The 16,786-nt window shown below is 42.2% G+C and overlaps 1 protein-coding gene across 1 annotated transcript in view; it reads right to left on the bottom strand.

Moving 5' to 3' along the window:
- The window catches only part of CCBE1 (collagen and calcium binding EGF domains 1), a 309,108-nt gene extending 292,791 nt beyond the window's left edge, over positions 1-16,317 (bottom strand). The window contains exons 1-2 of the mRNA XM_083155277.1: positions 15,327-16,317; positions 14,087-14,167 (exon numbers count right to left, since the gene is read on the bottom strand). Of these exons, the coding sequence (XP_083011403.1) occupies positions 14,087-14,167; positions 15,327-15,433 (188 nt within the window). The 5' untranslated portion in view covers positions 15,434-16,317. The remainder of the gene's footprint in view (positions 1-14,086; positions 14,168-15,326) is intronic.
- Positions 16,318-16,786: the final 469 nt, after the last annotated feature.

Here is a 16,786-nt window from a genome sequence, read left to right on the forward strand (position 1 = left end):
CACATTAATACACAGGTGATCTGCAATAATAGTATGTACAGTACATGCAGGATATTCTGTATACTAATACTACACCACACATGCCGTGTCTGCAGCGGTGCATTACCCAGGAAGTGTCAGATCTCACATCGGTAACACATTAATACACACGTGATCTGCAATAATAGTATGTACAGTACATGCAGGATATTCTGTATACTAATACTACACCCACACATGCCGTGTCTGCAGCGGTGCATTACCCAGGAAGTGTCAGATCTCACATCGGTAACACATTAATACACAGATGATCTGCAATAATAGTATGTACAGTACATGCAGAATATTCTGTATACTAATACTACACCACACATGCCGTGTCTGCAGCGGTGCATTACCCAGGAAGTGTCTGATGTCACATCGGTAACACATTAATACACAGATGATCTGCAATAATAGTATGTACAGTACATGCAGAATATTCTGTATACTAATACTACACCCACACATGCCGTGTCTGCAGCGGTGCATTACCCAGGAAGTGTCTGATCTCACATCGGTAACACAGTAATACACAGGTGATCTGCAATAATAGTATGTACAGTACATGCAGAATATTCTGTATACTAATACTACACCCACACATGCAGTGTCTGCAGCGGTGCATTACCCAGGAAGTGTCTGATCTCACATCGGTAACACATTAATACACAGGTGATCTGCAATAATAGTATGTACAGCACATGCAGAATATTCTGTATACTAATACTACACCCACACATGCCGTGTCTGCAGCGGTGCATTACCCAGGAAGTGTCTGATCTCACATCAGTAACACATTAATACACAGGTGATCTGCAATAATAGTATGTACAGTACATGCAGGATATTCTGTATACTAATACTACACCCACACATGCCGTGTCTGCAGCGGTGCATTACCCAGGAAGTGTCTGATCTCACATCGGTAACACATTAATACACAGGTGATCTGCAATAATAGTATGTACAGTACATGCAGGATATTCTGTATACTAATACTACACCCACACATGCCGTGTCTGCAGCGGTGCATTACCCAGGAAGTGTCTGATCTCACATCGGTAACACATTAATACACAGGTGATCTGCAATAATAGTATGTACAGTACATGCAGGATATTCTGTAGACTAATACTACACCCACACATGCCGTGTCTGCAGCGGTGCATTACCCAGGAAGTGTCTGATCTCACATCGGTAACACAGTAATACACAGATGATCTGCAATAATAGTATGTACAGTACATGCAGGATATTCTGTATACTAATACTACACCACACATGCCGTGTCTGCAGCGGTGCATTACCCAGGAAGTGTCTCATCTCACATCGGTAACACATTAATACACAGGTGATCTGCAATAATAGTATGTACAGTACATGCAGGATATTCTGTATACTAATACTACACCCACACATGCAGTGTCTGCAGCGGTGCATTACCCAGGAAGTGTCTGATGTCACATCGGTAACACATTAATACACAGGTGATCTGCAATAATAGTATGTACAGCACATGCAGGATATTCTGTATACTAATACTACACCCACACATGCCGTGTCTGCAGCGGTGCATTACCCAGGAAGTGTCTGATGTCACATCGGTAACACATTAATACACAGATGGTCTGCAATAATAGTATGTACAGTACATGCAGAATATTCTGTATACTAATACTACACCCCCACATGCCGTGTCTGCAGCGGTGCTTTACCCAGGAAGTGTCTGATCTCACATCAGTAACACATTAATACACAGGTGATCTGCAATAATAGTATGTACAGTACATGCAGAATATTCTATATACTAATACTACACCCACACATGCCGTGTCTGCAGCGGTGCATTACCCAGGAAGTGTCTGATCTCACATCAGTAACACATTAATACACAGGTGATCTGCAATAATAGTATGTACAGTACATGCAGGATATTCTGTATACTAATACTACACCACACATGCCGTGTCTGCAGCGATGCATTACCCAGGAAGTGTCTGATCTCACATCAGTAACACATTAATACACAGGTGATCTGCAATAATAGTATGTACAGTACATGCAGAATATTCTGTATACTAATACTACACCACACATGTCGTGTCTGCAGCGGTGCATTACCCAGGTAGTGTCTGATCTCACATCGGTAACACATTAATACACAGGTGATCTGCAATAATAGTATGTACAGTACATGCAGGATATTCTGTATACTAATACTACACCCACACATGCAGTGTCTGCAGCGGTGCATTACCCAGGAAGTGTCTGATGTCACATCGGTAACACATTAATACACAGGTGATCTGCAATAATAGTATATACAGTACATGCAGAATATTCTGTATACTAATACTACACCCACACATGTCGTGTCTGCAGCGGTGCATTACCCAGGTAGTGTCTGATCTCACATCGGTAACACATTAATACACAGGTGATCTGCAATAATAGTATGTACAGTACATGCAGGATATTCTGTATACTAATACTACACCCACACATGCCGTGTCTGCAGCGATGCATTACCCAGGAAGTGTCTGATCTCACATCAGTAACACATTAATACACAGGTGATCTGCAATAATAGTATGTACAGTACATGCAGAATATTCTGTATACTAATACTACACCACACATGTCGTGTCTGCAGCGGTGCATTACCCAGGTAGTGTCTGATCTCACATCGGTAACACATTAATACACAGGTGATCTGCAATAATAGTATGTACAGTACATGCAGAATATTCTATATACTAATACTACACCCACACATGCCGTGTCTGCAGCGGTGCATTACCCAGGAAGTGTCTGATCTCACATCAGTAACACATTAATACACAGGTGATCTGCAATAATAGTATGTACAGTACATGCAGGATATTCTGTATACTAATACTACACCCACACATGTCGTGTCTGCAGCGGTGCATTACCCAGGAAGTGTCTGATCTCACATCAGTAACACATTAATACACAGGTGATCTGCAATAATAGTATGTACAGTACATGCAGGATATTCTTTATACTAATACTACACCACACATGCCGTGTCTGCAGCGGTGCATTACCCAGGAAGTGTCAGATCTCACATCGGTAACACATTAATACACACGTGATCTGTAATAATAGTATGTACAGTACATGCAGGATATTCTGTATACTAATACTACACCCACACATGCAGTGTCTGCAGCGGTGCATTACCCAGGAAGTGTCAGATCTCACATCAGTAACACATTAATACACAGATGATCTGCAATAATAGTATGTACAGTACATGCAGAATATTCTGTATACTAATACTACACCACACATGCCGTGTCTGCAGCGGTGCATTACCCAGGAAGTGTCTGATGTCACATCGGTAACACATTAATACACAGATGATCTGCAATAATAGTATGTACAGTACATGCAGAATATTCTGTATACTAATACTACACCCACACATGCCGTGTCTGCAGCGGTGCATTACCCAGGAAGTGTCTGATCTCACATCAGTAACACATTAATACACAGGTGATCTGCAATAATAGTATGTACAGTACATGCAGAATATTCTGTATACTAATACTACACCCACACATGCCGTGTCTGCAGCGGTGCATTACCCAGGAAGTGTCTGATCTCACATCGGTAACACATTAATACACAGGTGATCTGCAATAATAGTATGTACAGTACATGCAGGATATTCTGTATACTAATACTACACCCCCACATGCCGTGTCTGCAGCGGTGCATTACCCAGGAAGTGTCTGATGTCACATCGGTAACACATTAATACACAGGTGATCTGCAATAATAGTATGTACAGTACATGCAGGATATTCTGTATACTAATACTACACCACACATGCCGTGTCTGCAGCGGTGCATTACCCAGGAAGTGTCTGATCTCACATCGGTAACACAGTAATACACAGGTGATCTGCAATAATAGTATGTACAGTACATGCAGAATATTCTGTATACTAATACTACACCCACACATGCCGTGTCTGCAGCGGTGCATTACCCAGGAAGTGTCTGATCTCACATCGGTAACACATTAATACACAGGTGATCTGCAATAATAGTATGTACAGTACATGCAGAATATTCTGTATACTAATACTACACCCACACATGTCGTGTCTGCAGCGGTGCATTACCCAGGAAGTGTCTGATCTCACATCGGTAACACAGTAATACACAGGTGATCTGCAATAATAGTATGTACAGTACATGCAGGATATTCTGTATACTAATACTACACCACACATGCCGTGTCTGCAGCGATGCATTACCCAGGAAGTGTCTGATCTCACATCAGTAACACATTAATACACAGGTGATCTGCAATAATAGTATGTACAGTACATGCAGGATATTCTGTATACTAATACTACACCACACATGCCGTGTCTGCAGCGGTGCATTACCCAGGAAGTGTCAGATCTCACATCGGTAACACATTAATACACACGTGATCTGCAATAATAGTATGTACAGTACATGCAGGATATTCTGTATACTAATACTACACCCACACATGCCGTGTCTGCAGCGGTGCATTACCCAGGAAGTGTCAGATCTCACATCGGTAACACATTAATACACAGATGATCTGCAATAATAGTATGTACAGTACATGCAGAATATTCTGTATACTAATACTACACCACACATGCCGTGTCTGCAGCGGTGCATTACCCAGGAAGTGTCTGATGTCACATCGGTAACACATTAATACACAGATGATCTGCAATAATAGTATGTACAGTACATGCAGAATATTCTGTATACTAATACTACACCCACACATGCCGTGTCTGCAGCGGTGCATTACCCAGGAAGTGTCTGATCTCACATCGGTAACACAGTAATACACAGGTGATCTGCAATAATAGTATGTACAGTACATGCAGAATATTCTGTATACTAATACTACACCCACACATGCAGTGTCTGCAGCGGTGCATTACCCAGGAAGTGTCTGATCTCACATCGGTAACACATTAATACACAGGTGATCTGCAATAATAGTATGTACAGCACATGCAGAATATTCTGTATACTAATACTACACCCACACATGCCGTGTCTGCAGCGGTGCATTACCCAGGAAGTGTCTGATCTCACATCGGTAACACATTAATACACAGGTGATCTGCAATAATAGTATGTACAGTACATGCAGGATATTCTGTATACTAATACTACACCCACACATGCCGTGTCTGCAGCGGTGCATTACCCAGGAAGTGTCTGATCTCACATCGGTAACACAGTAATACACAGGTGATCTGCAATAATAGTATGTACAGTACATGCAGAATATTCTGTATACTAATACTACACCACACATGCTGTGTCTGCAGCGGTGCATTACCCAGGAAGTGTCTGATCTCACATCGGTAACACATTAATACACAGATGATCTGCAATAATAGTATGTACAGTACATGCAGGATATTCTGTATACTAATACTACACCCCCACATGCCGTGTCTGCAGCGGTGCATTACCCAGGAAGTGTCTGATCTCACATCGGTAACACATTAATACACAGGTGATCTGCAATAATAGTATGTACAGTACATGCAGGATATTCTGTATACTAATACTACACCCACACATGCCGTGTCTGCAGCGGTGCATTACCCAGGAAGTGTCTGATCTCACATCGGTAACACAGTAATACACAGGTGATCTGCAATAATAGTATGTACAGTACATGCAGAATATTCTGTATACTAATACTACACCACACATGCTGTGTCTGCAGCGGTGCATTACCCAGGAAGTGTCTGATCTCACATCGGTAACACATTAATACACAGATGATCTGCAATAATAGTATGTACAGTACATGCAGGATATTCTGTATACTAATACTACACCCACACATGCCGTGTCTGCAGCGGTGCATTACCCAGGAAGTGTCTGATATCACATCGGTAACACATTAATACACAGGTGATCTGCAATAATAGTATGTACAGTACATGCAGAATATTCTGTATACTAATACTACACCCACACATGCCGTGTCTGCAGCGGTGCATTACCCAGGAAGTGTCTGATCTCACATCAGTAACACATTAATACACAGGTGATCTGCAATAATAGTATGTACAGCACATGCAGGATATTCTGTATACTAATACTACACCCACACATGCCGTGTCTGCAGCGGTGCATTACCCAGGAAGTGTCTGATATCACATCGGTAACACATTAATACACAGGTGATCTGCAATAATAGTATGTACAGTACATGCAGGATATTCTGTATACTAATACTACACCCACACATGCCGTGTCTGCAGCGGTGCATTCCCCAGGAAGTGTCTGATGTCACATCAGTAACACATTAATACACAGGTGATCTGCAATAATAGTATATACAGTACATGCAGGATATTCTGTATACTAATACTACACCCACACATGCCGTGTCTGCAGCGGTGCATTACCCAGGAAGTGTCTGATCTCACATCAGTAACACATTAATACACAGATGATCTGCAATAATAGTATGTACAGTACATGCAGGATATTCTGTATACTAATACTACACCCACACATGCCGAGTCTGCAGCGGTGCATTACCCAGGAAGTGTCAGATCTCACATCGGTAACACATTAATACACAGGTGATCTGCAATAATAGTATGTACAGTACATGCAGGATATTCTGTATACTAATACTACACCCACACATGCCGTGTCTGCAGCGGTGCATTACCCAGGAAGTGTCTGATATCACATCGGTAACACATTAATACACAGGTGATCTGCAATAATAGTATGTACAGTACATGCAGAATATTCTGTATACTAATACTACACCCACACATGCCGTGTCTGCAGCGGTGCATTACCCAGGAAGTGTCTGATCTCACATCAGTAACACATTAATAAACAGGTGATCTGCAATAATAGTATGTACAGCACATGCAGGATATTCTGTATACTAATACTACACCCACACATGCCGTGTCTGCAGCGGTGCATTACCCAGGAAGTGTCTGATCTCACATCGGTAACACATTAATACACAGGTGATCTGCAATAATAGTATGTACAGTACATGCAGGATATTCTGTATACTAATACTACACCCACACATGTCGTGTCTGCAGCGGTGCATTACCCAGGAAGTGTCTGATCTCACATCGGTAACACATTAATACACAGGTGATCTGCAATAATAGTATGTACAGTACATGCAGGATATTCTGTATACTAATACTACACCCACACATGCCGTGTCTGCAGCGGTGCATTACCCAGGAAGTGTCTGATATCACATCGGTAACACATTAATACACAGGTGATCTGCAATAATAGTATGTACAGTACATGCAGAATATTCTGTATACTAATACTACACCCCCACATGCCGTGTCTGCAGCGGTGCATTACCCAGGAAGTGTCTGATGTCACATCGGTAACACATTAATACACAGATGATCTGCAATAATAGTATGTACAGTACATGCAGGATATTCTGTAGACTAATACTACACCCACACATGCCGTGTCTGCAGCGGTGCATTACCCAGGAAGTGTCTGATCTCACATCGGTAACACATTAATACACAGGTGATCTGCAATAATAGTATGTACAGTACATGCAGGATATTCTGTATACTAATACTACACCCACACATGCCGTGTCTGCAGCGGTGCATTACCCAGGAAGTGTCTGATATCACATCGGTAACACATTAATACACAGGTGATCTGCAATAATAGTATGTACAGCACATGCAGAATATTCTGTATACTAATACTACACCCACACATGCCGTGTCTGCAGCGGTGCATTACCCAGGAAGTGTCTGATCTCACATCAGTAACACATTAATACACAGGTGATCTGCAATAATAGTATGTACAGTACATGCAGGATATTCTGTATACTAATACTACACCCACACATGCCGTGTCTGCAGCAGTGCATTACCCAGGAAGTGTCTGATCTCACATCAGTAACACATTAATACACAGGTGATCTGCAATAATAGTATGTACAGTACATGCAGGATATTCTGTATACTAATACTACACCCACACATGCCGTGTCTGCAGCGGTGCATTACCCAGGAAGTGTCTGATCTCACATCGGTAACACATTAATACACAGGTGATCTGCAATAATAGTATGTACAGTGCATGCAGAATATTCTGTATACTAATACTACACCCACACATGCCGTGTCTGCAGCGGTGCATTACCCAGGAAGTCTCTGATCTCACATCAGTAACACATTAATACACAGGTGATCTGCAATAATAGTATGTACAGTACATGCAGGATATTCTGTATACTAATACTACACCCACACATGCCGTGTCTGCAGCGGTGCATTACCCAGGAAGTGTCTGATCTCACATCAGTAACACATTAATACACAGGTGATCTGCAATAATAGTATGTACAGTACATGCAGGATATTCTGTATACTAATACTACACCCACACATGCCGTGTCTGCAGCGGTGCATTACCCAGGAAGTGTCTGATCTCACATCGGTAACACATTAATACACAGGTGATCTGCAATAATAGTATGTACAGTACATGCAGAATATTCTGTATACTAATACTACACCACACATGCCGTGTCTGCAGCGGTGCATTACCCAGGAAGTGTCAGATCTCACATCGGTAACACATTAATACACAGGTGATCTGCAATAATAGTATGTACAGAACATGCAGGATATTCTGTATACTAATACTACACCACACATGCCGTGTCTGCAGCGGTGCATTACCCAGGAAGTGTCTGATCTCACATCGGTAACACATTAATACACAGATGATCTGCAATAATAGTATGTACAGTACATGCAGAATATTCTGTATACTAATACTACACCCACACATGCCGTGTCTGCAGCGGTGCATTACCCAGGAAGTGTCTGATGTCACATCGGTAACACATTAATACACAGGTGATCTGCAATAATAGTATGTATAGTACATGCAGAATATTCTGTATACTAATACTACACCCACACATGCCGTGTCTGCAGCGGTGCATTACCCAGGAAGTGTCTGATCTCACATCAGTAACACATTAATACACAGGTGATCTGCAATAATAGTATGTACAGCACATGCAGGATATTCTGTATACTAATACTACACCACACATGCCGTGTCTGCAGCGGTGCATTACCCAGGAAGTGTCTGATCTCACATCGGTAACACATTAATACACAGATGATCTGCAATAATAGTATGTACAGCACATGCAGGATATTCTGTATACTAATACTACACACACACATGCCGTGTCTGCAGCGGTGCTTTACCCAGGAAGTGTCTGATCTCACATCAGTAACACATTAATACACAGATGATCTGCAATAATAGTATGTATAGTACATGCAGAATATTCTGTATACTAATACTACACCACACATGCAGTGTCTGCAGCGGTGCATTACCCAGGAAGTGTCTGATCTCACATCGGTAACACATTAATACACAGGTGATCTGCAATAATAGTATGTACAGTACAGGCAGAATATTCTGTATACTAATACTACACCCACACATGCCGTGTCTGCAGCGGTGCATTACCCAGGAAGTGTCTGATCTCACATCGGTAACACATTAATACACAGGTGATCTGCAATAATAGTATGTACAGTACATGCAGGATATTCTGTATACTAATACTACACCCCCACATGCCGTGTCTGCAGCGGTGCATTACCCAGGAAGTATCTGATCTCACATCGGTAACACATTAATACACAGGTGATCTGCAATAATAGTATGTACAGCACATGCAGGATATTCTGTATACTAATACTACACCCACACATGCCGTGTCTGCAGCGGTGCATTACCCAGGAAGTGTCTGATGTCACATCGGTAACACATTAATACACAGGTGATCTGCAATAATAGTATGTACAGTACATGCAGAATATTCTGTATACTAATACTACTCCCCCACATGCCGTGTCTGCAGCGGTGCATTACCCAGGAAGTGTCTGATCTCACATCAGTAACACATTAATACACAGGTGATCTGCAATAATAGTATGTACAGTACATGCAGGATATTCTGTGTACTAATACTACACCCACACATGCCGTGTCTGCAGCGGTGCATTACCCAGGAAGTGTCTGATGTCACATCGGTAACACATTAATACACAGATGATCTGCAATAATAGTATGTACAGCACATGCAGGATATTCTGTATACTAATACTACACCCCCACATGCCGTGTCTGCAGCGGTGCATTACCCAGGAAGTGTCTGATCTCACATCGGTAACACATTAATACACAGGTGATCTGCAATAATAGTATGTACAGTACATGCAGGATATTCTGTATACTAATACTACACCCACACATGCCGTGTCTGCAGCGGTGCATTACCCAGGAAGTGTCTGATGTCACATCGGTAACACATTAATACACAGGTGATCTGCAATAATAGTATGTACAGTACATGCAGGATATTCTGTATACTAATACTACACCACACATGCCGTGTCTGCAGCAGTGCATTACCCAGGAAGTGTCAGATCTCACATCGGTAACACATTAATACACAGATGATCTGCAATAATAGTATGTACAGTACATGCAGGTTATTCTGTATACTAATACTACACCACACATGCCGTGTCTGCAGCGGTGCATTACCCAGGAAGTGTCTGATCTCACATCGGTAACACATTAATACACAGGTGATCTGCAATAATAGTATGTACAGTACATGCAGGATATTCTATATACTAATACTACACCCACACATGCAGTGTCTGCAGCGGTGCATTACCCAGGAAGTGTCTGATGTCACATCGGTAACACATTAATACACAGGTGATCTGCAATAATAGTATGTACAGTACATGCAGGATATTCTGTATACTAATACTACACCACACATGCCGTGTCTGCAGCATTGCATTACCCAGGAAGTGTCAGATCTCACATCGGTAACACATTAATACACAGATGATCTGCAATAATAGTATGTACAGTACATGCAGGATATTCTATATACTAATACTACACCCACACATGCAGTGTCTGCAGCGGTGCATTACCCAGGAAGTGTCTGATGTCACATCGGTAACACATTAATACACAGGTGATCTGCAATAATAGTATGTACAGTACATGCAGGATATTCTGTATACTAATACTACACCACACATGCCGTGTCTGCAGCGGTGCATTACCCAGGAAGTGTCTGATCTCACATCGGTAACACATTAATACACAGGTGATCTGCAATAATAGTATGTACAGTACATGCAGGATATTCTGTATACTAATACTACACCACACATGCAGTGTCTGCAGCGGTGCATTACCCAGGAAGTGTCTGATCTCACATCGGTAACACATTAATACACAGGTGATCTGCAATAATAGTATGTACAGTACATGCAGGATATTCTATATACTAATACTACACCCACACATGCAGTGTCTGCAGCGGTGCATTACCCAGGAAGTGTCTGATCTCACATCGATAACACATTAATACACAGGTGATCTGCAATAATAGTATGTACAGTACATGCAGGATATTCTGTATACTAATACTACACCCACACATGCCGTGTCTGCAGCGGTGCATTACCCAGGAAGTGTCAGATCTCACATCGGTAACACATTAATACACAGGTGATCTGCAATAATAGTATGTACAGTACATGCAGGATATTCTGTATACTACACCCCCACATGCCGTGTCTGCAGCGGTGCATTACCCAGGAAGTGTCTGATCTTACATCAGTAACACATTAATACACAGGTGATCTGCAATAATAGTATATACAGCACATGCAGGATATTCTGTATACTAATACTACACCACACATGCCGTGTCTGCAGCGGTGCATTACCCAGGAAGTGTCTGATCTCACATCGGTAACACATTAATACACAGGTGATCTGCAATAATAGTATATACAGTACATGCAGGTTATTCTGTATACTAATACTACACCCACACATGCCGTGTCTGCAGCGGTGCATTACCCAGGAAGTGTCTGATCTCAGGCACAGCTTCCACATCGGTAACACATTAATACACTCTGGGGCAACGCTCAGCAAACCACCAAAAACCAGAACACGCTTTACAATGACCTATGTGTATGAAATGCAGATGAAACATTCATTGACAAGGTCATAAAAACAGCTTCTTAGGGGATTATTCACTAGAGTGCGGCTTTAAAGAAGGTATAAGTTTGACACATATAAGGTTGACATGCATTGAAGGTTGCCATGGATTAGGTAAACACATTAAATAGGTCGACATGGCTAAGGTCGACAGGGTTGAAAGATCGTCACCAATGGCTAGATTGACAGTAAAAATGTGGACATGGGGGTTTGAGCCGACATGTGCCGACAGGCGGTATTTCATGCCCCATCGTCCACTAGGGCATGGAGGGAGAATAGAAAAGTGTGCCGAGCACACCGAGGCACTGCGCCCGAACCATGGTGAGTGCAGCGAGTTCGATATAGACACTGATACGGTGTCCATGTCGACCATGTCGGCATTCGGGGGAAAAGAGTGGAAAACTCATGTTGACCTTTTTGACTGTCGTCCTAGCAATTTCCGACCTAATGCTTTTGTTGACCTTCCAACCATGTTGACTATCTCATGTGTTGACCTAAGCCATGTCAACCTTTAGTGGTCAACCAAATGCAGGGCGACCCAATAAACCATACCATTATATAGGTAGAGATGTTTCCCTTAGCAACCAATAAGATTCGAGTCAACAATAGTATTTATTTTAGATCCAGATGATAGGTCGACAGTGTATAGACAAAAGGTTGACGCATATAAAAGTCAACCTGAGTTTTTTTTTTACTCGATTAGGAACGGTACACTAATTTGGGGTCTGTGTCCTCAGGTGTTGACATTGACACCCCCCAAAAAAAGTGAAAAAACCTCATGTTCACCTTTTCATGCGTTGACCATTTCTGTGTCGTCCTTTTGCATGTGTCGTCCTTTTTTTTAATGTCAACCTTTTGGTATTGACCTACTGACTGCCAGCCTGGATACTGTTGACCGTATGATCCATACCCATTTATTTAGCATCTTCAAGAGGATAATACCCAGAACCTAACTGGTTGCTATAGGCAACAACACCACTTCAATAAACCGCACTTTAGAAAATATACCCATTAGGGGCACATTTACTATGTGCCCACAGCAACCAATCAGATTCTCTCTACCATCTTGCAGGATGCAATAAAGAAGCGATAGACAGAATCCGTCGTGGTTGCTATGGGCAACAACTTTTCCGTTTTAGAATGTTTTATTTCAGATTTAATGTTGCTATGGGCAATCAATCTATTATATCTTCTAGAATGTGCTAAATAAACAAGAAGTAGATACTGATTGGTTGCCAATAGCAACATCCCATGTGAGAGAGAACTCCCATCTTAGTAAATACACTGAAAAACTATTTTCCATTTGAGCAGCGGTCATAAAGAAAATCTAAAACACAGAAATCTAACTAGCAAAAGAAAATCAATTCGTAAAAATCTATTTCTCAACAGGATAAACATAACTTTATTGAACTCAGAATTCGAGAACAAAAATAACTGACTTATAATAGTAATAATATGACAAACTAACGACGTATTCTGTCTTTATACCAATGTCGTGGTTACAGAACACTGCGAGATATGATGCAATGAACACATTTTAAACGCACTTTTGTGAAGACGCAGATTTCATTTCAAAACACCGCTGCTACGGCAGAACGTCGCATAAAGGGTTAAAATCAAACAGGTGTCACATAACCGAGATGCCTTCAATTTTAAACCATGTACTTCCAGTGCGTCTAACGGCGTCTACAGTATGTGCTTCACCATAAAACATAAGATACATCGATGACAAACTTGCCGCGATTCCCAGAGCAGGTGCCAAAAGCTGTAGTGGGAAGGATTCGGAGCGTGCAAATGACTCTGCTGGTGCCACCCTGATACCCGGGTAATCTTGTACATCACAGCATCGCGCTTATCAGCAGTCATTATCAGACAAGTTAAGCCAAGCGAAGAGACTCACCTGAAGCATGTAGTCAGCTCTCCGGACGTCTTCAGGCAGGGGTACTTTGTGGTGGTGATTTTATTCTCGGAGCACAGTTCCCTGTAGGGCGGAACAGCAATGACAAGAAATAGAATTATTTTTTATATCTGATTGGAAGATTTTATAGGGCTGCATGGATACATCGGGGTATGTTAGTTCTCCGTACCGGTCACACTGTGAACCTGTCGTCACTGTTACACAAATGTTGTGCACACAAGGATATGACTTCTACACTACACAGTGACATTCTCCTACTCTTAACTCTATCAAATATCCCCAGTTTTTCCCCATAAATCAGAGTATTAACCCCACACTTTACGGTTGACTAACTCTTTAACCCTATTAGTTAAAAAATATCGCCACAGTTTAATCCAATGTTCCAAATAGTATCCATTAGTGTTTCAAAAATGTATGCGGAAAAATTAGGTGTCCAAAATGTACACCCAATAGGTCAAAGTTTACCCACAGTTTAACCCTATAAGTAACACTGTCCAATAGTTTAACCCTACAGGTTAAAGTTTACCCATAGATTAACTTTGTAAGTTAAAGTTTTCCCAAAGTCTCACCCTATAAATTCAAATGTTCCCATAGTTGAACCTTGATAGTAATTCCGTAGTTATCCACATACGTTAACAGCTGTCCGATAATTAACCCTATCATTTTCTTATAGTTCAACCCTAGAAACTAAAATAAATAAAAAATTGCTCATTGTTTAACCCTATAATTTAGTGTTCCTTTAGTTTGAAATACATATTAACAATATCCAAAAGTTTAACCCAGTTTCCCAAACATTGTCCAACAGTTTAACCCTACAGTTATCCATATAGTAGTTTATCTCTGTCAATTCAATTGTTCCCATAGTCTAACCCTGTTTTTTTTTGCAAAGTTTGACCCCCTAAATTATAGTTGTCCGATCATTTAACCCTTTATTTTAACGTTTTCCCATAGGTTTAACCCTTTGATGCCACTGCATCTGTTGCTGGTTGACAATCATGCAGCAATTAGGATGACTGTACATAATAACTGTCAGGGATCAATGAAAAAGAGCCATCTGTTTCCAAAACGCCTTCAGCTTATTCTATGCCCTTTGAGAGACACCCAGGGGGTTGTGTTACCAGCACAGGTGAGGTCAGGAGGAGGGTGACAGACAAGACCTCACCTGAAGGGAAACCCAATCCCATAGAGAGGTTTAATATAGCAGTAACCTGAAGTCACCCACCTGTCTGCCTCCAGCTCCTCCCTGTATGTCCAAGCCAGCCCCAGGGACAGCAGCAGAAACAGGCAGCCCAGGCGCAGGCAGAGCCTCCGGGCCCCTCTCTCACACATTGGCCCCTTCTCCTTGCCCTTCTGTGTCAAGTCTTCTGGTCGTGCCCCTCCACCACCTCTGCAGCTCTCCTCCAAGCACCCAGAGAAATGCGGAGAGAGGGACGGCCTCCAGGGGGCGCTCAGGAGACGGTGAGAGAGCTGTGCAGAACCTGGAGCAGAGATCTGCTGGTGACTTGGTTGAGTGTGGACTCAGACAGCTGCAGCTCAGCCCGGGGTATAATACTGGAGGCGGAGTCCTCATGCAGAGAGCCCCCAGACCTCTGGAAGACACGCGAAGGACACTCTCTCAGCCTGATCTGTCCAGGAGATCCCTCTGTATGGATCTACTAGATCTCTCCATGCAAGCAGCTACTGTTTACAGTCCTTGTAGGCATCTCCAGATCTCCTTTGTGGATCTCGCGTGTCACTGGATTCCTTCTCCTTGCAGAACTTTCTTTGCTGTGAGTTGCTGTGAGTTGCTGTGTGAGGTTCCCTGTGATCTGTATGTTATATATGTATATATGGTGTATTATCTTATATGTTTATTGTAGATGGTTCTGTAGACCTGTTTCTGAAATGCTGACACCCCCTTTCCCTCCTCCCTGTTGGTTCCTCCCCCCAATAACTGATTGTTTTGAACAGTAATAAAAATATTTGTAAACAAATAAGTTTATCGGACACTTTGTAACTTCTTCGCTTCCTCTGCAAGTTCTTGTCTGATTCTGTCTGCGACCCCCTGCATGTGGGATACAGCCCCCCTTCCTCTCCCTAAATCTCAGTGGAACTATCTCTGCACCCCAGTCCTGGAGGAGAGATGTGTATGTAATGCAGTGTCACCTTATTCTATATGTGGGCTTTATACCCCTCCCTGCTCAGCTCCCTGCCCCTGTCATTCTGCCCTGCTCCTCTGTCTTTGCCCCTGTGCTGCTATTGCCCAAGGAGTTGCACTGTGAGGTGAGGCTGGTCTCATACACATGACAGGTTTGGATTGTTCTCTACATGGGATATAGCACAGGGGTTAGTGATCAGAGAGGGAGGGTCTGTGCCTGGTATGTACTGACAGGGGGGCTGCAACTCTCTAATTATATACCAAAACTCATCATTCTATCACACAGCAATTCAGGATTGTACTTACTGCCTAGATAAGGCTGACTGCAGGAGTGCTGCCAATACTGGGGGGATCGCTGTGTTCTCTGTATAGGAAGCAGTGCTGGCACAGTGGTATACAGTGTATATACTGTATATAGGAAGCAGTGCTGGCACAGTGGTGTACATACTGTATATAGGAAGCAGTGCTGGCACAGTGGTATACAGTGTACATACTGTATATAGGAAGAAGTGCTGGCACAGTGGTATACAGTGTACATACTGTAT

The sequence above is a fragment of the Crinia signifera genome, chromosome 1, assembly GCF_055691185.1.
Source record: "Crinia signifera chromosome 1, ASM5569118v1, whole genome shotgun sequence".
NCBI lineage: Eukaryota > Metazoa > Chordata > Amphibia > Anura > Myobatrachidae > Crinia > Crinia signifera.